Below are 21,454 nucleotides of genomic sequence, written 5' to 3'. Positions count from 1 at the left end.
TCACTTGTACTTTGGCTGTAAAGTGGGAGATGTGGACAAGAGGTGAGCACCACATATATGTTGTAATACTTGAACTACAAATTTCCGGGACTGGCTACACGGAAAAAGGCCATGCGTGCCATTTGCAGGTCCAATGATATGGAGAGATCCGACAGATCATACTTGAAACTGCTATTTTTGCATAGTTCTTCCAATTAAAGGTCTATCCAAAAAAAAAAAAAAAAGAAAAAGAAAGAAAAGAAAAGAAAAAAGTGGACTGGTACTTATTCAAATATTCCTTGAAACATTAGTCACTGTGCCACACTCTGAAGAACTAAAGGTTCCAGAACTTCCTAAACCTTACTCCAGTGTTTCACCCGATGAAGAACAAAAGGCGAACAATGTCGACCCACATTGCCAAATTCTGCTGCAGATTCATCGTCTTCTACCGATCCCAACTTCACAAAACCAAAATATCATTATCTCTTCACCATATGTCCACCCAACACAAGTACATACTGGTCATGTGTAAAGAATGTTCCTCGAGGTACATTGGAATGTACATGATAGGTACGTGAATAGAGCAATCATGTGAAATACACATGTAAGGAATAAGGTTACTTCCGCCCAAAAGTACGTGCATGACACATACCGAGGAATGTATCTATTATGTGTATATCACGTACCGTGTGTGTACTTGACACATTTACTTGGCATGTGCCAGGAATTGCTATTCAACCGGGGGGCAGTGCAATTCAACCGGGGATACGCGTACTTAAATCCTAAAACCTTAACGCTTCATTTTCACGTTCGAATGTAGAAGCATGTACTTAAAAAAAAAATCCACGAAACTAACTCTGAAAATAGATTCTCTCCTCCGGCATCTGTGTAGCAATTCATCTATCTTCTATCTATCTATTAAAATGCTACAGTAACATTTAAGAGCGATTTTTTTATGCTAGTCGTAGCGACTAGCTACCTATAAGAGGGTTATGCCCTCTTTGAGGTGCGTGGTGGGAAGGAAGCAAGGAGAGCTATGGGAAAGAGATTGGTGAGCTAGGAGATTTTATTTTATTCCATTATCATACCGATTTCATAATCTTGTAAAAGGTCGGACTTAATGAGGTGTGGAAGGAAAGGAGAAGAAACATATATATATATTTATACATAGTAAAACAATGTAACATATTAATATAATAATATTTTAAGAGCGACCGAGCTCTAACCTATAACCTTAGCATTCAAACCTTTGATTTACGGTTATTTGTGATTTCACGTTTATAACAAAGACAAATATTTTAAAAAGAGTGTACTTTAAATAAATTACTTAAAGAAATATTTTTCACAAAGTTTATCCTTTTAAATTATTGTTCAAAGGCCTTTGCCTTTAGTAAGCCTTCTCCGAAATAAATGCAAATGAATTGTGCTGCCATCTTTGGAGCTCTTTTAAAATACGCATATATGTTTGCGGCCTATCCTTTCGACAATGAGATCTCAGAAACTACAGGCTCTAGAAAGATGACGTTTTCACTGATCGATTGCAAATTTCATGTAGATTGTCCAGTTTTAATTGAATATTTAAAAAACATGGGCACTATTTCTTTATTACATTTTTACGGGTACATTGGAAGTATTGAAATTAAAAAAAAATAAAACATCACATCCTAATCATTATACATTCCAACTCCACACTGTTGTATTTAGGGGCTGTATATGTCTCCGGCATTTGTTTCATAGCCAAAAAATAATGGAAAAGGAAGGATAACCATTTCTCCAGTCTAAGATGAACCTTTCTTGGGAGTGTTTTGCCCAATGAACACCATATATAACTGACATTATATTAATTTTGTATGTAATGTATTTGCTTATTACATACTGCATGAAAGAAGAAAGAAAACACTGATCATACATGAATTAGAAACTCCAACCGGAAGTAGGCTCAAATCTTGCAAACGGTGCGAGATATTCAGAAAACTAATCGAAAAATCTCCCCTTTATGATACCCCTTATGATTTTTTTTAATCAATACGTCTTTAACTTGTGTCTGTAAAGAGACATATACAGATGTTGTAAGGAATGATAAGGCGATTTATACTCATATCCGAATAATGCGCTGTGTAGAGAGCGCAGGTTCAGCTAGTTTCTTGCAAAAATTCTTCAAGTGAAGATTTATAATCGCCACTGATTTTCAATTTTGTCGATATTATCTTCAAATTCCACAGAAGGTGAAAGAAGAAGCTAAATCAGTAAAAGATGTTTCACCGGTTTCAGGCTTATTGCCACTGAAAAGCGACATTTCCTGAAGGATGTCTATATTATCAGGCTGAATTTCTTTAAAGAGTTAGTTTATACTTAAACTTACGTCTTCCCGAAAATTTTATTTAACGTCTAGTTTTAACGTACAGGTTTTGAGCTAATTCTCTGCTGTGTAACGTCACAATATAACCATCAATGCTAATTTTATGAAGACAATTCTGACAGTGGGGTTTAGAATGTTACAACCTAGAGAACGCATCAAACGTCAGAAAATTGCAAAATGACACACAGAATATATTAAAATGTGGCTAAACTCAGAAAGTGCCTATAGAAGTGAAAAGCATATGGCTAAGAAAGCCACTATTGGCTCTTTGGAAATTTTGTGAATAACGACGTTCTCAAAATGGCCAGATCTAGTCACAAAGTGGCTAAATTGGCAACCCTAGTCGCAATACGAAGCAACTTAAGCACATCCATGCCATGGTACATGGGGTATGTGCCATTCACATTCCTCACATTCCATGAAGCATGTAAAAGTATCTTTCAAGTGTCAGAAATTCCTCGAAAGGCACGCACCTAGCGACACATGCTATGCATGTGAAATATACATTTCTCAAGTACCAGGTACGTAAACGATACATATGGAACTTAAATGGCACGTTCCTAGAATGTACCTGGTTGGGTGGGTGATACTCAACCTGAATTAAGTTACCTGTGGTTGTCAAAAGTGGCGCAGGACTGCTGGCATCCACATTCAAGAAGTGGGGAGCTTATTCTGAAGATCTAAAAGTGTTCATGTTTACGGCATGGGGCAGTTACTCACCTACAGCTGGCAACCCTGGCAACCGTTTCAACGATAAATCAGAAATGTTAGGGGAATTTTTGGGTGACCACATCATCTCCAAAAATTTGTGGTTCTCCCGTTCTCCGGATTTAACACCAGCTGACTTTTTCTTATCGGGTTATCTAAAAATGTGGTGTACCTTAATAACCCTAGGACTATTGAGGAACTGAAGAAGAACATTGAAACAGAAATTCAATCAATTACCAGAAACACTCTAAAACAGGTGTCAAGAAACATGGTGAAGCGTGAAATTTGTGTTTACGAGAACGCGGCAGCCACTTCAGGCATTTGCTGTGAAGCGCCCTTCTTTTCCCACGAGGATTCCAGGGTTGCCAGCTGTAGGTAAATAACTGATTTATCGCAAATTTTTGCATACAAACCCAGCTTATCAATTATGAGCAAATTCTTATTCCTTATCATTAATTAACTTAAAACACACCTCTTACAGTAATTTTACGACAACAATATTCACAGAGACGTTTCTGTCAAAAAAAAAACACCTATTTTATGGACTTGCATTAAATAGCCTTTTCACATGGCAACACTGCATCAACATTGTAACATTTTCGCACCAGTGGATAAATGTTGATGCATACTGGACATATACGCAGTGATTCACCGGCAAGAAATCAGTTTCTGCAACTGAATATCGATTTTCTTCATTTTGTACATTTTTTTATTTTACACTTTCAGTACTTTGTTTCCTTACAGCATGAAACGTTACAAATTCCAAGATTGGTGATGATCTTGAAAATATCTACATAGAACACATTTATATTTGTTTCAAGTCTCTGGTCTTTATCATCTTTGGTTCAAAAAAAAATACACAATCAAATTTGGGTTTCGCAACTTTACGGTCACACTGTACATTAATCGGAGTGACTACAGATAATAATATTGAGAACAGGCCTGTCAAGTTTGAAACACAAGAAAATATACTTGAGTCAATTTTGGTGTCGTATATGGAATTATACTTACAACTGTACGGCTCATAGTACATTATTGACAATTTCCAATGCAGAAAGACCTCCTCAGTTTCTGAAATAAAAAAGGTTTAAACATGCTAAATAAAATGTTTATTGCATTATTTGAACAGAGCACATTTAAAAAAGAAAAAAACATTATTCGATTGCAATTGAAAGCAATTGGAACACGAGCACGGAAACAGGGTATGTGATTTTGGGGACTGGGAGAGAACATACAGATCCCCCCTGTTGCGCTACTGTCTTAAATCGCTTAGATAGCATTTGTACATTCCAGTGGTTACCCAGCACAAGTTGTTGTATAATTTAAAGTTAATACGTGTTTTATGCATACAGATTTATTTTTTGTCACATGTGTGCGCATTAGAGTTATATTTAGCACTCATAAAGTCAATCTGCACCATCAATGCTACTCATCTTTAAGAAATACTTTCTAAGGCAGTAGCAGTTGGTATCGGACTGGGTTCCGCGGGCCCCTGCTGGAAGAACAGCTTAGGAGACCCACGGTAGGAGTCGTATACATCCCTTAAAATACGAGACCGTCCCTTTCTCAGAGTTCTGTGTCGGTGTCCCAAAAACGTTTGTCGGAGCGCTAAAATGTCCCGTGTTTTGCTTATACAGTACAAACTATAGGGCCAATAGTTGCTAATGAGATCAGCCAACAAAAGCTAACATGATAGCTAATTGTTTCTCCCACAAAGTTATTTAATGTCTACTAATTTCAATTGAGAAGCAAACAATACAGACAGAAACTATTTTAGTTCGACAAATTTAGCATTTAGTTGTAGTAGTAACATAAATAACCGAAGACGAAAACACATTATTTCAAAAAAAACACTCTTTTAATGTTCAGGATACAAACAAAACAATGTTTTTGCCAGATCAATTAGAATTCTCCTGGTCACATATGCAATTATGTGTAAAAACAAAATATTTTTATGCAAAATGTGTAATTATCCTAGCCCTACTGATAACAAACTCAATTACTGTAATGTAGAAAAAGGAATCCATTCTGTTTGCTCTATTGTAAATTCAGGCTATAATGAACATCATAATTGAACTAGAAATGACAGATGTGTTATGTTTTCTAAATGCTATTATTTTGTACATTGCAGTCACCTTCGGGAAGGCGCAGGCCCGTATCGAAGGGGGGTCTAGGGGGCCGCCCCCCTTAAATTCTTGTTGCCCCCCCCCCTAAAATTTTCACTGTAGTATTGCAAATGAAGTATAACATGGTGATGAACTATAATATGGTTGGATCGGGCCTCTCCTAATTTCAGCCGGGCCCCCTACATTTTTGGGCTGGATACAGGCTTGGGAAGGTGTCCGTAAGGTACTGGGGTCTTCTGGACGTAGTAAGATCTACAGTTATCTTTCTGATATGTTATCTTCATGGGAATACTTGTACTCAGTGTCGTGGATCTGATATAAGGCTAAATTTCGTTGTTCTTGTTCGTTATGGTGCAGATAGCTTATATAAGGATTAAAAATTTATGTAAGAAAAAGGAATAGAGAGTAGGGCTCCGACCGGGATTCCGGCCCCGGCAATTCCGAGAGTGATATGAGTGCATTTCATATTAAGACAAGTTAATATTTCATGAACTTCTTTGTTTGGCAACCGAGTAAGGAAACGAAATATTTTCGAATGCGTTTTGTAATTTTTTGATGTCCCAGGCAGCGTTCCTTCCAGACATGATTTTCGAGACCCACTGCCCCCATGCTCTGAGTGTCCCTCCGAAGGAGACCAAAATAATATGTCTATAACTTAATTATAAATAGAATAGTACGGCAGTGCCGCTCCGGATATTAATTGTTCCCCCGGAACAGTTTTTCAGAAAGAAACACCAGTTCCAGATACTTGGAATCGACAGGAACACCGCCCTTCTCTCTTCTAAATATTTATTTACATAATATTATAGTAGGGTTCTGTTTATAGTGCTCGTTGGATACATGAGAAGGTAAGGATTCATTGTTTTCGATAGTTCGTAGTTTGAAAGGTATTAATTGTGCACAGTAGTACAACACAAATGAATATGTAGGTCTATCTAGTAAAGAACAAAGAAAGAATATCGTTAAGAAATATTTGTAATTAACTGGTAACAGTGAGCGACGAAAATTAAAGAGGAGTAACTACAGGTAAAGTATATTGAAATAACTACAAATAAGCGGTTAAAGGGAGTCGCTGAAGTAAGACGTTTTAGTAGGTGCTCCAGGAATTGGTGAAGCGTGAAATCATAGGGGTGTCGCTTGAATATTGGAGAATTAGTGTTGGACTCTTCAACGCAAGGTTGCGTGTGAAGTGTTGCCATCCCCATAGCATACATTTCCGAAGTAACGTTAATTTATTGTTTGTAGGAGTAGTTATCTCAGTTCTGCTAGTTATAGCTGGTTTAGAGACCAACCCTGGGCACCGAACCTTGGAGGATGTGTTCGTAAAATTGGAGACAATGGAAAGGAAGATGAATGGCCTGCGCGAGAGTAACGCTGAATTTTGTAAACGGTTAGAAGGTGTGCTGAGTAAGTTAAGAGAGGTGAAAGAGGAGAATAAAAGACTTAGGGCAGAAATTGTAATGAATCGAAATACTTTTCGCGACGGAACAATTTAATTTTTACAAACTTATAAGGGAAGAACAATGAGACTTGGGAGGATTGTCAGAATGCAGTAAAACAGTTCCTTCAAGAACGCCTCGGAATTGAACTCTCGGAACAAGATATTGAGCGATCACATAGACTATACAGAGGCAGGAACAGACACATTAATGTAAAATTTCTCTCATAAACGGAAATTATATATTTAAGGAAGTGCGTATAAGGCAAATGGAACTCCCACTATAATATTTGAAGACTTTTCCGCGCGTGTTCGTGAAGTGAGAAAGAAACTGACGGTGCACATGAAAAACAACAGAGAAGAACGTAAGCGCGCTTTCTTAAGATTTGATTAAGTGTACATTGATAATAAACATTTGTATTAGAAGTGCTCGAAAGTGTTAGTGATGTGTGTGATCAGGGTGAACTTTCTTCATAATGAGGTTCAACTGAATCGGAAACAATGCAAATGGATCGCCGTTCACGGACAGGTGAAGATGCGTCATTTCCTCAACTATGCAGGAGAAACACAAGATTGACAGCTACAAGAGGCCGAGGGGGGAAAGGTGATCCCAGACAAAGAGAGGACTTAAGCAAAGGTAAGGAAGTGAAGCATGAAAAATTTGGTCACTTGCAAGAAGTGAAAGTTGAAAATACCAAGGAATAAAGACAAGACACTAACACACTCCTACATATACTTTATCAAAATGCAAGAGGGGGTGAGGACCAAAACGTACAATTTCTATTATAATATCTTGTCATCAAACTACGATATAATTGGAATAAGTGAAACTTGGCTGAAAAGCGACAACTATGACACAGAACTCTTTGATGACAGATATTCAGTGTTATTTAGTACTTTCGAACTTACGCAGCGTAATAGTCACTAGGGACATATTTCCTTTAGTTAAGGAGGATGTGTACCACCCAGCATTATCCATAACAGTAAAAGTAAGCAAATTATTAGGTATAAACAAATAAGTAATATCAGCACATATCATTTTAGAAAAGCTAATTTTAGGCAACTCTAATCTGAACTTCAAAATATTGACTGGACATTTCTTAATTGTTATTCTGAGGTTGATACGGCTACAGAACCATTCTATAATACAATATGTAATATTTTTGATAAGTGCATTCCTCTCAAGAAAGAGGTAAATAGAAAGTACCCGTTTTGGTTTGCTAAGAATATAATTAAGAAAATAAAAACAAAAGCCCATCACCACAGGGCAATTAAGCACAATAGGAGAAATATAGCTTATCACTTTCAAGAATTTAAGAAGTTACGAAATGGACTTATAAAAAGAAATTAGAACAGCATATAGTAACTTTGTTGCGAATACAGAAAACACGTTACAAACTGATCCTTCCCAGCTCTGGACTTTTGTTAAAACTAAGACCCAACACCTTAACTGTAACACGCTGTTATACAATAGCCAAGAATTAGTTAGTAATGATGAGATTGCAAATTCATTTGCTACATATTTTCAGTCAGTCTATAATAACGAAGATATCACGGATAGCAGTAGTAATAGTAAGAGCTCACATGAGACACTGGACAAATTAAGGATTCTAAAAATTAAAAAAAGCAATAAGAAAACTAAAGGGGAAAGGGACGATAGGACCTGATGGTATTCCAGATTATATAATAAAGGGATGTGAAGAAAACTTTCTACTTCCACTCTATATTTTATTCAACCTCTACCTGTAAATTCTCCAGTAAATGGAAAATAACAAAAGTCTGTCCTATTCCTAAGTCTAATAATGGTAAAGATATTCAAAAGTATAGGTCTGTATTAATATTGAGTACTTTTGCTAAAGTGTTTGAATCTATTCTTTATAAATGGATTAAAAACCACATAAAACTATCAATTTCAGAATACCAGCATGGTTTCGTCCACGGTAGAACGACAGTCACAAATCTCAGTATTCTTAACAATTTTATAGGAAGAACCCTAGATCAAGGTGGTCAAGTAGATATTATCTACACCGATTTTGCGAAAGCATTCGATGGAGTAAATCACAAGGTACTAATAGAGAAACTTCGTCAATTTAACTTCTCCGCAGAGTTAATTGGGCTGTTCGAGTAGTATTTGAGAGACAGAAGCCATTCCGTTGTATATAAGGGATACAAGTCAACCGAATACTTGCAACAATCTTGGGTTCCACAAGGATCAAATTTGGGTCCACTACTATTTGTAATATTTATAAATGATATTCCTGGATGTATAACGTACTCCCACAAATTGTTATATGCCGATGATCTCAAACATTTTAGATGTATAAATTCCATAAATGACTGTAATCAACTTCAACAAGACATAAATTCAGTGGTGCAATGATGTCAAAGTAATTTATTGAATGTAAATATTAGTACATGTAAAATCATGAGTATTACAAAACGTAAAAAAGAACAGTGCAATTTAAATATTCAATTAATGAGACTCAACTACCAGTTGTAAGTACTGTCAATGATTCAGGAGTAATGTATGATACGAAATTTACATTTGAAGCTCATATTGATAACATCATAAATGAAGCGAACAGATATCTTGGGTTTATTCTAAGAATTAGTAGGGAGTTTCGTAAACCTGCCACGCTTCAAAAATTGTATCAAACTTACGTTTGATCCAAACTCGAATACGAGACGCTTGTATGGAACCCAGTAAAAAAAAAATTAACTCACTAAAAATAGAAAAAATCCAGCCCAAATTTCTTAGATATCTTGTATATAAGGAAACAAACATTTTTCCAAGAACTGAAAACTCTAATTCATTAAATTGGAATTTTGAAACTCTAATCCTCAAACAAAGAGGAACGTAATCTGACATTATATTTTTATAAAAGGTACTTAATAATAAGCTAGACTGCAACGAATTGCTTTTGAGCTTTCAAATAAACGTTCCAGGTAGAAAATCACTTCCAGGAAACTACAACTTCTTTTACTGTGCAAAAGCAAGGACGAATATCCTAAATAAGTCGCCAATATGGAGGATTAGTGCAACCTACAACAGATTCTTAAAAATGACAAATAATATAGATATTTATGCTGATTGCCTCACAAGGTTTAAAAAGGAAATTGTAAATATATTATTTCATGAAAGATGAGCACTGTAATTGGGTATAATACCTGTTGTGTTCTGTTTCAATAAATAAATAAATAAATAAATAAATGGCATAGTCACCTGCACGTAGCATGACTGCTCAAGGTCACAATGTGCTGGCCGAGGCGAGCTTCCACATTATTCTGTTGCAGAGTTGGCAGGACTTTGCATTGCAGAATGTATCTTGCAGTGTCTCAGAGTTATGAGGTATGCGTCTGTGTATAAAACACAAATGTAACATTCTAGTAAATACTCGAAAATATTGTTGCTCACATACTGGAATTATGTTCATCTGACACAGTATTGATTAATATAGAGACGTGAACTTTTTGTTTATTTTCTGCCAAAGATGTTCTTTAGGACAAAATGGTGCTATTTCTCATGTTAAACTAAAGATATACAGTGTTATTTATAACAAATCATGTTATTTTTCCTGATAGTTGTAATAAAATTTAGATATATTACGTATTTTCCCAAGATTAAAATAAAGATCGGTTATAAAATACAAATGCCATCGTTTTGAATGAAATGATCCACTTCGATCTCAAAATGAATTTTAAGACAGAAATACATGCACACATGTCGATACTAATTTATTTTTATTATTTCTACTATAAGGATTCTTTTTACCTGTTATTAATCCCTCTGAGATTGGCCGTACTTGTTATTGGATGCTGGAATAGTTGCATAGGGCTGGCAACACTGCCGGTTATTGCAAAGCTGATTAACGGTAGGATCACTGTTCACAATTCGTCTAATTTTGAAGTGACCTGAAGCTGCCATGCTACGTGCCGCTCACTATAGTACAACGTTGAAAACAGATACATCGTACTAATCCAGTGTAAATGCGAAACTATGATTGAGAAAAACCTAGAATTTGATGTCTTGGATCGCACGCCAAGAATCTGAACGCGGAAGAACGAGATGCTTCCGGCAGAGTATTTTTGTCAAATGCAAGCAAATTCAAATATACACCTATAACATCGGTTTCAGTTGAGAGATTATTCTTTGCAGCGAAAATGATTTTAACAGATGAAAGACACAGATTGACTGCAAAAAACAAAAAGACTTTTTTTCATTTACTGGTCCGTGAACTATGAATAAAGTCTTACTATTGTGATATGTACTGTATACAGTTGAAAGACACAAATAAAGATGTATGGGAAATTTACAGTTGAAATTTGGAGCTTATTTTTTTATATTTAGCGCCTATTTTTCTATTTTAAGGGCCTATTTTAGGCGCCTAAAACCTAAGTTTTTCGTGCCTAAAATTCCGAAGTTTACTGATGACTAAGATTTTGTTGATAAATTACCGAATTATTTATGAAACCGATTGAACATTTGGTTATACTTACGGAGCCGTGCTTCCCATTTAGGAAAGAACGAGAAACGCCATACTTTTAGGAATTATTCATTAAGTATCTAGCATGTTAAAAAGTAGGTAACAGAGTGAGTTCTAATTAGTTAATGAGTGATTCGAAATGAAAGAAGATGTGTGTGTATTCCGCTCTCGTGGTGTTTTGAAGTTTGTTTTGCCCTTGTACTTAATGTATGAGTATGTGTGGGGGCAATTGAACGCATATCGCATGTTCCGTGCACGTGGATACTTCTTTACTTCTTACTGTTGCAGTGGCTACAAAATTGATTCTATTTGATGTACAAGTGGTAACACAACACATATAGTCCGTAGGATTAAGTCAAAATTGTGCATTTTATATGTAAAAGCATGAAACTTGTTGTACGTGTTATTTATATAGAATTAATAATTTTGAGCGTTGTAGGCATCGTCGGATTACCCTTTGAGCCGCCATATTGGAAAATGGCGGCCAAAATTGGTTTTTAGCCTATAACTTTTGAACGAATAGTCCGATTTTAATTTTTCTTTTTTTATTTTAAAGCTCTTTTTAAGGCAAAACTTTTTATTATAACAAAGATTTCCGTAAACTTTAAGGTTTCAGCACAATTTTTAAAAATATATAGATTTTTCGATGAAATTTGACTTCTTCATTCTATAACTTTTATATGGTGCAGAAAATCACTTCTTATCTCTGAATAAAAGAAAATGATAATTTCATGATCTTTCCTTTGATATATGTTAAGCTATAATTTGAACTACCGTTTCCTCATAAAGCGTTACTCAAAATAAGCATGTTAAGGAAATATAAGGTGCTCAGTTATAACGAACTCTTACAATTCCAAAGTTACCACTACCCAGTTTCATTCTTTTAAATATAAAATGAACAATTTTGTTTAATCCTCCAAACTGTAGTTAGAATCAGCACTCAAGTTCTTTGTTGAGTGCGTTAATTTCTATATATCCTACAGCATTTTGTTTTTGAAATCATGCAAACAAGTTTTCGCTTGTTTAGTTTTGTTATATTTGTACAATACTTAACTTGCAGGTCATAACTCTTTTCTCTTTCCTTTTTATATCTTTCAGGTCTAGAGATATTAGCAACAGAAGCGCATATTATGCACTTCTGAACTGGTGAAATCTACTCTAAAGGTCTTCGCCTAGGATCAAAACATTTCGTAGATCAAACGAAAGTCCAAAAAAGAAAAATAAAATGAAAAGAACATTCAAGTTAGTTGAAGATTGTAGCTTTCCACCCCCCAAAACTACTAGTACAGATTGGGAAAAATGTATTTTTTGTCAAAAAACCAAAGTTGACAAGCTCACTTGTCCAGCGGACTGGGAATCCCGGAATGCAGCTTCTGGATATGGGACAATTGAGAAGAATCTCTTGTCGTTACAAGCGGTTCAGGGCCTTCCTGAGGAGATAGGTTCACTTGAACGACTGAACGACGGAAGTGGTGTTAGAACAACTCTTTTAAAGAACAAAGCAAAGTTCCACCGGAAGTGTAACTTACGTTACAATAAAAAAAAAGTCGATCGAGCTACTCAACGTTGGGCGAAGAAAAGGAAGGTGGTGTGTTCTTCAGAAAGCAATAGTTCGGAACAACCAGAAATTGAACAGAACGAACCTTCTACAAGTCGTTATACACGAGGAAGAGGTGCAACCTCACAGGACAAATCTGAAAAGGCGTGTTTTTTCTGTGATAACAAAGATCCCCTGCTCCAAGACAAACCCTGTCACTTGTTACGAGCTTTAAAGTTGATAGCCGAGTGCGGCAGTGCGCTGTGAATTTGCAAGATGAATCTCTCATAGCAAAATTGAGTGAGGGTGACATGATCGCTAGAGATGCTGTGTATCACGCGAAGTGTCTCACGAGCTTATACAATAAGAATGCAAAACTACATGGTCCGACACAGAAAAACGATTCACAGAAATTAATACTCAAAAGTTCTTTTGCGGAGCTTATGTCTTTTATTGAATTCTGCCTTGAAAATGAAGAAGAGGCGCCAGTTTTTAAACTGAGCGAGTTAAAGAGAATGTATTGCACAAGAATTAAGCAGCTTGGGGGAGAAGCATCTAATGTGCATTCAACTAGACTAAAAGAACAAATATTAGCTAACTTTCCTGAACTTGAGGCGTACCCAGAAGGTAGAGATGTTCTTATAGTTATCAACAGAGAAGTGGGACGTTCTCTGAGACAAACATGTATTCTAGACAATGAGTCAGAAGCGGTTATCCTAGCTCGTGCTGCGAGAATATTGCGCAGAGATATTCTCAATCATAAACAGCCGCCATTTGATGGATCATTTTCAGAAGGATGTCAAGAGAGATCAGTTCCTCCTACCTTGGTGAGTTTCCTGTCCATGGTCATGCACGAACCCAGAATTCAAAGTGAAGAGGCAGCCAACGCATCACAGTCAAGTCTTACTTTAGCACAGTTGATTAGTTACCACATTTGCAAAGACCGGCGTCGTACATCTATAGGAAGCAGACATTCTCGAGCTCAAGAGACACCAGTTCCATTATTTTTAGGTAGTTATATCCACTCAAAAATGCGTTCGAAGGATTTAATTGATGTTTTGTTTAACTTGGGAATATCAGTGTCATATGATCGAGTGCTAAGTTAATCAGCAGATTTAGGTAACTCCGCCATTATCCATTTTTGCAACATTGGAGCTGTAGTCTCTCCAAATTTGAAGATTGGTATCTTTACAACTTCAGCAGTTGACAATATAGACCATAATCCCAGTGCAACAAGCTCAGAAGGTTCATTTCATGGTACTGGAATTTCTCTTTTTCAGCAATCTGAAAAGACTAACACTGGTTTAAATCAAACAATCAACTTCACGATCAAGTCCAGCAAGAAAGTCATGAAACTGCCAACAAGCTATTCAACTGTCCCTCCCATTTCGATCACTAAACTAATAAGTTCTCCCCCGAAAATCAAAACTTTTGATCTTGCATCAAAACAACCAGCAGATGAAAATGTTGAAAGTGAATATTCCTGGTGCAAGCATGTTTCAGAGCTTGTTGACAAAAAGGGAACAAATGAAGAAACAAACACCAATGCAAGCTGGTCTGCGTTTCATAGTCAAAAGGAAACAGGAAATCCAATATCATCTACTAGAACTGCACTTCTTCCCCTGTTTCAAGACGATTCTAAGTCAGTTGCTATGTTACGACATTCCATGGATGTAATTAGAAAAGCAACTGACATTACTAATCCTGGACAAACGCCAGTAATTACGTGTGATCAACCATTGTTCAAAATTATGAAGGAAATACAATGGACTTGGCCTAATAGTTACGGAGAGGATCATTTTGTTATTGTTCTTGGTGGATTGCACATGAAGTTAGCACTACTAAAGTGCATAGGAAATTTGTTAGACGGCAGTGGGTGGACTTACGCCCTGGAGGAAGCCAAAATTGCATCCTCAGGAACAGCGAACTCATTTTTGAATGTTGTCCACATAAAGAAGACCTTGCAGGCACATCATGTAACAGCATGCGCATTGTACAAGCTTCGGAGGGAAGCATACAAGGAATTTTGTGAAGGAAAAGATCAGACTGCAATTATATCTGAAGAAGAATGGTGTTTATCTCAGCAGGAAAAACACCCTCAGTTCAATTTTTGGAACCTCATTCTCCAAACAGAACTGGAAATTTTTGTATGGGATAAAGCAATACATGAAGGAAATTTTGAAAAGTATGTCGGAACATTATTTAAACTCCAGTGGCTTTTCCATGCTCTAGATCATCACAACTACGCAAGATATGTTGCTGTTCATCTTCGAGACATGATGCTATTGGAGAGAAAGCATCGTGAAGTATATCAAGAATTTCAAAAAGGAAAATTTACTGCCAATAAAAATGGTCGCCAGTTTTCTAGTATGCCTCTTGATGAAGCTCATGAACAGAACAATGCAGAAAGTCAAAGGTACTGGAGGAGCAATAGGCCTGACTGAAAATACCGATGCTCTGCTTCGGTGGATGGTTTGTGGGCCGGAAGTCGCACGCATTGTTGAGGAATTCAAAACCCAAATAAATCACCCTGAATGTGACGAATGGTCTCATCATGAAAACAGGCCACGGAAACAAACCAAGTTTTTAGACAGAGTTTGTAACTTGATTATTGCAATCAAGGAAATGGGAAACCCATTTACAGATAAAAGTGGCGATTTGTTGATCCTCAACACAAGGGAGATTATGGAGAAGGAAGTTGTTAATTCCTTAAAGTCAATAAAAAAGAATGGAAAAGAATTGAGTGAGAAGTTTTTCACGGAAAGACTGATTGACTGTGAAAAGGCAGTTGATGCCCCTATGACCCGAAACAAATTCCAACTCTTCAACTGCAAGCATAAGAAATCAAATAAATCCAATACATCCACAGCAATGAAAACTTTGAAACGGGATCGAAGTGTATTCTTAAAATTGTATATTGCTTGTCAGATTCGGCAGGGCGATATTGATGATTTTTTCTGCCATGAAAACCACGTATATCCTCCGTCGCTTTCAGATGATGGATCGTTAAACTGTAAGGGGAAGTCTGACTTGATGAAATGTTTAGAGACCTTGCTTGCAACAGAAGATGATAGTGTCGTTAGTGCGTGTGATGATCCTGATGGTCCAGATGTTGTGCACATGATTACGCCAGAGAAAACTGATACCTTCCATGATTATTCACAAAAGATTATCAAGTACATTGCAAAACAGTTTCAGAAACCTGGTTTAAGCAGAATAGACATCATATTTGACGTCTACAAGTCAGACAGCCTGAAGTTTTGCATTCGAGCTAAAAGAGGAAAAGGAACTCGTCGTCGGGTTGAACTGTTAAAGAGAACACCAACTAACTGGTCTGATTTCCTAAAAGAAGATGTAAACAAGCGGGAGCTTTTCCACTTGTTGGCTACCCAAATAGCATCCGGATCATATGAAGGAGATGTTGTAGTTACTTTGGAGGAAGATGTTCTTTGCTCCTACTCAGATCCTTCAAGATATTAATCAGATCCTTCAGTTACACCCCTGCACACATGAAGAAGCTGATACCCGAATGTTTCTGCATGCAGCTCATGGCGTTGCACAAGGAAGAAAAAGAATCCTCATTAGAAGTGTGGATACAGATGTGGTGGTTTTAGCAGTACATTATTCTAATGTTCTGGATTGTCATCTATGGGTTGCTTTTGGCACATCGAAAACCTTTCGCACCCTCAACATAACAGAAATTGCTGAAGCATTGGGAAGAGAAAAATGCAAAGCCCTACCAGCTTTCCATGCCCTAACGGGCTGTGATACTACTTCGAAATTCTCAGGAAGGGGTAAAGTATCTTGCTGGGCAACGTGGAATAGCTACCCAGAAGTGACCCATGCACTCAGTGTTCTTGCTAGCACACCTTCGGTACAAGAAGTTGATGCTGTTATGCCTTTTATCGAAAGGTTTGTTATATTACTATATGATCGTTGTAGCGAAGAAACTAATGTAAACAAAGCCAGACTTGTGTTGTTTGCACGGAAAAACAGGGATTTGGACAATATTCCACCAACGCTTGACGCCCTTAAACAGCATGTCCTTAGAGTAGCATACCAGGCTGGTCACGTATGGGGACAGGCACTTCAAACAGCTCCTCATCTTCCTGATTTGCCTGTTTGACTGGACTCGAGACTCGGAATCTTCAACATGGCAACCAAAATGGATCACACAACCTGCTTCTGCTGTAGAATCTCGTGAGCTAATTAGGTGCAAGTGTAAAATCTCGTGTTCGATGTTGTGCAAATGTATGAAAGCCGATTTACCTTGCACTCATCTTTGTGCATGTGGTGGTTGTGACCAAGACTTCAAGTAACTTTTCTTTTCCACCCTGTCTAAGTACATACTTGAATATGCACGTTAAAGATTGTAAAAATTAAGCAATTCTACAATTATTTTCATACTTTTTATGTCCACATGTAAAAGTGTTATTCTGCATTCAAGAAAAGTAATGCACATCTCTTTTTATGTTCATTTTCATAATAGGGTAATTATAATAGTAATTATAGAGTAATAGAGTAATAATAGAGTATAATATCGAAATATTCTTCTATTATTATTTCGTTCTGTAAAAGTAAACTTATAATAAAAAAATTACAAGTGCTGGTAGAAACAACCATATATTAAATTTAAAACTTCAGAGGCAGAATAAATTTTCTTAATGACATGTTAGTTTTGATCAATGATTTCTATAGAAACCGTTGCTCAAGTTATAGCTTAACATATATCAATGGAAAGATCATGAAATTATCATCTTCTTGTATTCAGAGATCAAAAGTGATTTTGTGAACCATATAAAAGTTATAGAATGAAGAAGACAAATTTCATCGAAAAATCTTTAGATTTTTAAAAATTGTGCTGAAACCTTAAAGTTTAGAGAAATCTTTGTTATAATAAAAAAGTTTTGCCTTAAAAAGAGCTTTAAAATAAAAAAAAAGAAAAATGGAAATCGGACTATCCATTCAAAAGTTATAAGCTAAAAACCAATTTTGGCCGCCATTTTCCAATATGGCGGCTCAAAGGGCAATCCGCCGATGCCTACAACGCTCAAAATTATTAATTCTACATAAATAACACTACAGCAACTTTCATGCTTTTACATATAAAATGCACAATTCTCATAAAAAGTTGCCTTAAGCCTCCGGACTAATAAGAAAAAACCCAGATCACGTTGTATTCTCACTCCATTTTGGAGTGTGAATACAACATGATCTGGATTTCTTATGTGTTGCATTACCACTTGTACATCAAATAGAATCAATTTTCTAGCTAGTGCAACAGTAAGAAGTATCCTCGTGCACCGGAGATGAGAAGTAGCTGTTCTTAAGAATTACCGTACATTTTTGAATCAAATCAATTGAATTTTAAGTAATCTCAACAATTCGAAAATTATACATACCTTAACATACATTATTCATTACATGTTATTCTCTTCATTTCCTTCAAATGAATAATACAAATGTGTTCAGAAATGGGTACATCCCTAGGAAAAGTTTCTTTTTTCTTAAACAACTGATTATAAAAATTAACTTGTTTTTCTTCAGGGATTTTGACTTACATGCTCCGGCAAGTCTCCTCTGATTACTCCCATCTTTCGCCTTATACTATCTACAATCTATGTAAAGTTAATTAGACATGATCATATTTATCATTACATACAGTACGGTCAGGGATGTAATGGGGCGTATACGGGAGTATACGGCGTATACCCACCTAAATTTTTTATACTCCAGCGTATACTCACCTTAAATTTACGAAAGAATGAGCGTAAATTGGCGTGAGTATACGCTAAGTAATCTTGCGTATACGCTATACTTTTGAAATCGATCGAACGTATACCTACCAAAAATTCTAGCATTACACCACTGAGTACGGTATATTATAATATCAAAATGTGGTATTCTCCAGGATCATATTATATTTTACGAAAAAAAATTGTATTATATTTAGATTTCCATTGCGGCTGCGTAAATTAGTTTATATATAAAAGTTGTTTCTAAAATTATAAAACACTTACCTAGGTTATTATTAAATATAGCTTATATTTCAGTAGCTGCATATTTTTGGTACTAGCGCTGATTTTGTTCAAAGCATTTGCATAAAACCTATCCCTCTATTTTGCAGTTGCTTAAAAAAGTATGTTCTTAAATATTAGTATTCATCCTTTTGTTTATTTATTTTTGCAGTATTTTGAAGAACAAGATGCCTAAGTCGCAACATTATAGCAGTCTTAATAATAAAGTTAGTGCATTAAGCAATAGACGGAAAGGATAGATCGATATAATTGACAAATCATTTATTTCTGGCAAGTTTCATTATTATATTCATTCATTCATTCATTGTTTATTCATCCATGTCGTACATTATTGGTCAGAGACCAGTACATAGGACTTGTCAAATAATAATAAGACATTTCAATATAATTGATTTACATTATTTTACAAACTATCACCCAAGTATTCATTAATATGATAATACATTTTGTTACACAAAAAAATAAATAGTTCACTTTTGAAATTTCGTATGTTTTTGATATCCTTCAAATAACTTGGGAGCTTATTAAACAACTTAGCGGACATAGGAAGAACACTTCTTTTGGTGCACGCATAATTTTGGTATGCTGTGAATGTGTTATTCTTTTGTCGTGTGTTGTATGAATGTACATCGTCATCATGAAGAAAACTACTTTCATTTCTCTTTACATATATGATACTTTTGTATATGTACAGACAAGGCACAGTTAAAATTTTATTTGACTGAAAGGCCCTTTTGTATGAGGACCTTGGTGATAGATTAAAAATATATCTTATTGCCTTTTTCTGTAGACGAAAAGTAGTAACACTGGAATAGGAGGCTCCCCAGAAAATTATTCCGTAATTTAACAAGGATTGAAACTTACCATTGTACAATAACAGCAAAGTTTCTTTTGAAACTGAACCACGTAGTCTATAAATGACAAAACAGATACGGCTTAATTTGCTGTTTAGCTCAGTAATATGTGCATCCCATGTAAGCCTATTGCTTATTGTTACACCTAAAAATTTAGTGGACTTTGAATAGTCTACATCAGTTGAATTTATCACAATGGGTGGTACTGTTCGAGGTGTACATGAGTAATGAAAATTTAATGCTTTTGTTTTCTTTGCATTTATCAGCAGTTGATTCTGAGATGTCCATTTTATCAAACGCTCCACAGTTTGTTTTAATTTACTTTCTAGTTCAACTGTATTGTCCGCTGGTACAAGGACATTTACATCGTCAGCATATAGTACAATATATTGGGGATACATATATTGAACAAGATCATTTACGTAAAATAAAAAAAGAATTGGCCCAAGAATTGAGCCTTGAGGAACACCAGCAGAGATAGTAGCAGTTCTGGATGAAAATGTGACTTGCTTATTGTTAATTATTTTTTGTATTTTTACTACTTGTTTTCTTTTGTCAGGTACGAGCGAAACCATTCATGTACTACACCCCTAATACCATATTTCTGGAGTTTTGCCAGTAGAAGAGAATGTTGAACACTGTCGAATGCCTTGGAGAAATCAACAAATAAACCTACTGCATATTTTCCCTTATCAAGTACTGTAGAAACCTCTTTAATAAAGTTAAACAAAGCTGTATCAATTGATTTGTTTTTTTGGAAACCATGTTGAGAAGACGAGATTAGGTTATGGCAGGATATAAAATTTCTCAAGCGCGATGTAGGTAGAATACAGGATTTTTAACAATCATGTCCAGAACGAATCGTTTCATTCCCGTTTCGCCTAAAGACCCTCCAGCACTTCGTAGAAAATATTTGAAATTATCTAATTCCCGTTCTGCCTGATCTTTGTCGACAGGGAATTTTATGCGAGAAGAATTTTTTAAGGGAAATACAGCATCAAAATGCTTGACTCCTAACGTGTTTTTATACAGATCGGAACTCACGCAGGTATATAATAGCTGTAGTAAAGAGGACAAGGACAAAACCCAAAAATTCTGACTAGGCAGTCAAGATCCAAGGAAAATTTTGACGAGGCAGATAAAATGTAAGGGACAGAATCATAGGAGTATATATTTGATGTACTAGTGCGCCCGTGTGTGATTATTCTTTCCCCTTCAATTGTCATATTTGTGAAATGTTATCTCTAGTTTTTCGATTTACTAAAATAACATTTCTTTTCTTTCAAAATGCTGAGAACCCAATAAAAAGTAAAGATGTTATAATAAAAGGGCAGATTGGTTTTACTTGAGTCATGCAGTTCCAAAGCTGCTCTTGTCGATTTATATAAAATCCTAGAAAACTGACAAAAGCTGTAGGATCGAACCGTTTTGTAGAACTGGAAATATTTCAGAATGTTCAAGGTTTCCACATGAACACACTGAACTATTCCCAGTTCTACAAAATATGCAGATCATAAATTTTCTTCTAAGTTTTCTGGTATTTGCTGTAAATGGACAAGAGCCTTTTGAAACTGGACTTCTGAATTACTTTCACACACTCATACGAAAAGTTTTAGGTTATACAATTTATTATATATTTAATACATTTGAAATACGTTCAGCACATTACTGTAACACAGGAGCGTCATTTTAGATTTTGCTTGAGGGGGGGGGGCAAGATCCCTTGATTTAAGTAAAATTTCTCGTTTTTCACTGATTTACTACTATTCTTTTCATAAAATCTAAATAAATCTCAAACTCAGGTGGGCAATTGCTCCTTCCTGCCCCTCCTAAATGACGCCCCTGCTGTAACAGCATTCTTTTTAATTACGAAAAGTAACTGTGATCTTTGATTTTTGAAAACGAAAAAAAAAATGTTCATCTTATTAGGT

The 21,454-nt window shown here is 35.8% G+C and overlaps 1 protein-coding gene across 1 annotated transcript in view; it reads right to left on the bottom strand.

Annotated features, from left to right (window-relative positions):
* The window catches only part of LOC145683557 (phospholipid scramblase 2-like), a 149,547-nt gene extending 131,426 nt beyond the window's left edge, over window positions 1-18,121 (bottom strand). The window contains exons 1-2 of the mRNA XM_081754906.1: window positions 18,034-18,121; window positions 4,058-4,117 (exon numbers count right to left, since the gene is read on the bottom strand). Coding sequence (XP_081611032.1) covers window positions 4,058-4,079 — 22 coding nt within the window. The 5' untranslated portion in view covers window positions 4,080-4,117; window positions 18,034-18,121. The remainder of the gene's footprint in view (window positions 1-4,057; window positions 4,118-18,033) is intronic.
* Between the last annotated feature and the right edge of the window lie 3,333 nt (window positions 18,122-21,454).

This window comes from Thermobia domestica, chromosome 4 (genome assembly GCF_964235325.1).
Source record: "Thermobia domestica chromosome 4, izTheDome1.hap1.1, whole genome shotgun sequence".
NCBI lineage: Eukaryota > Metazoa > Arthropoda > Insecta > Zygentoma > Lepismatidae > Thermobia > Thermobia domestica.
Note: the sequence above shows the minus strand (reverse complement) of the source record. Positions and strands in the feature narration are given on the sequence as shown.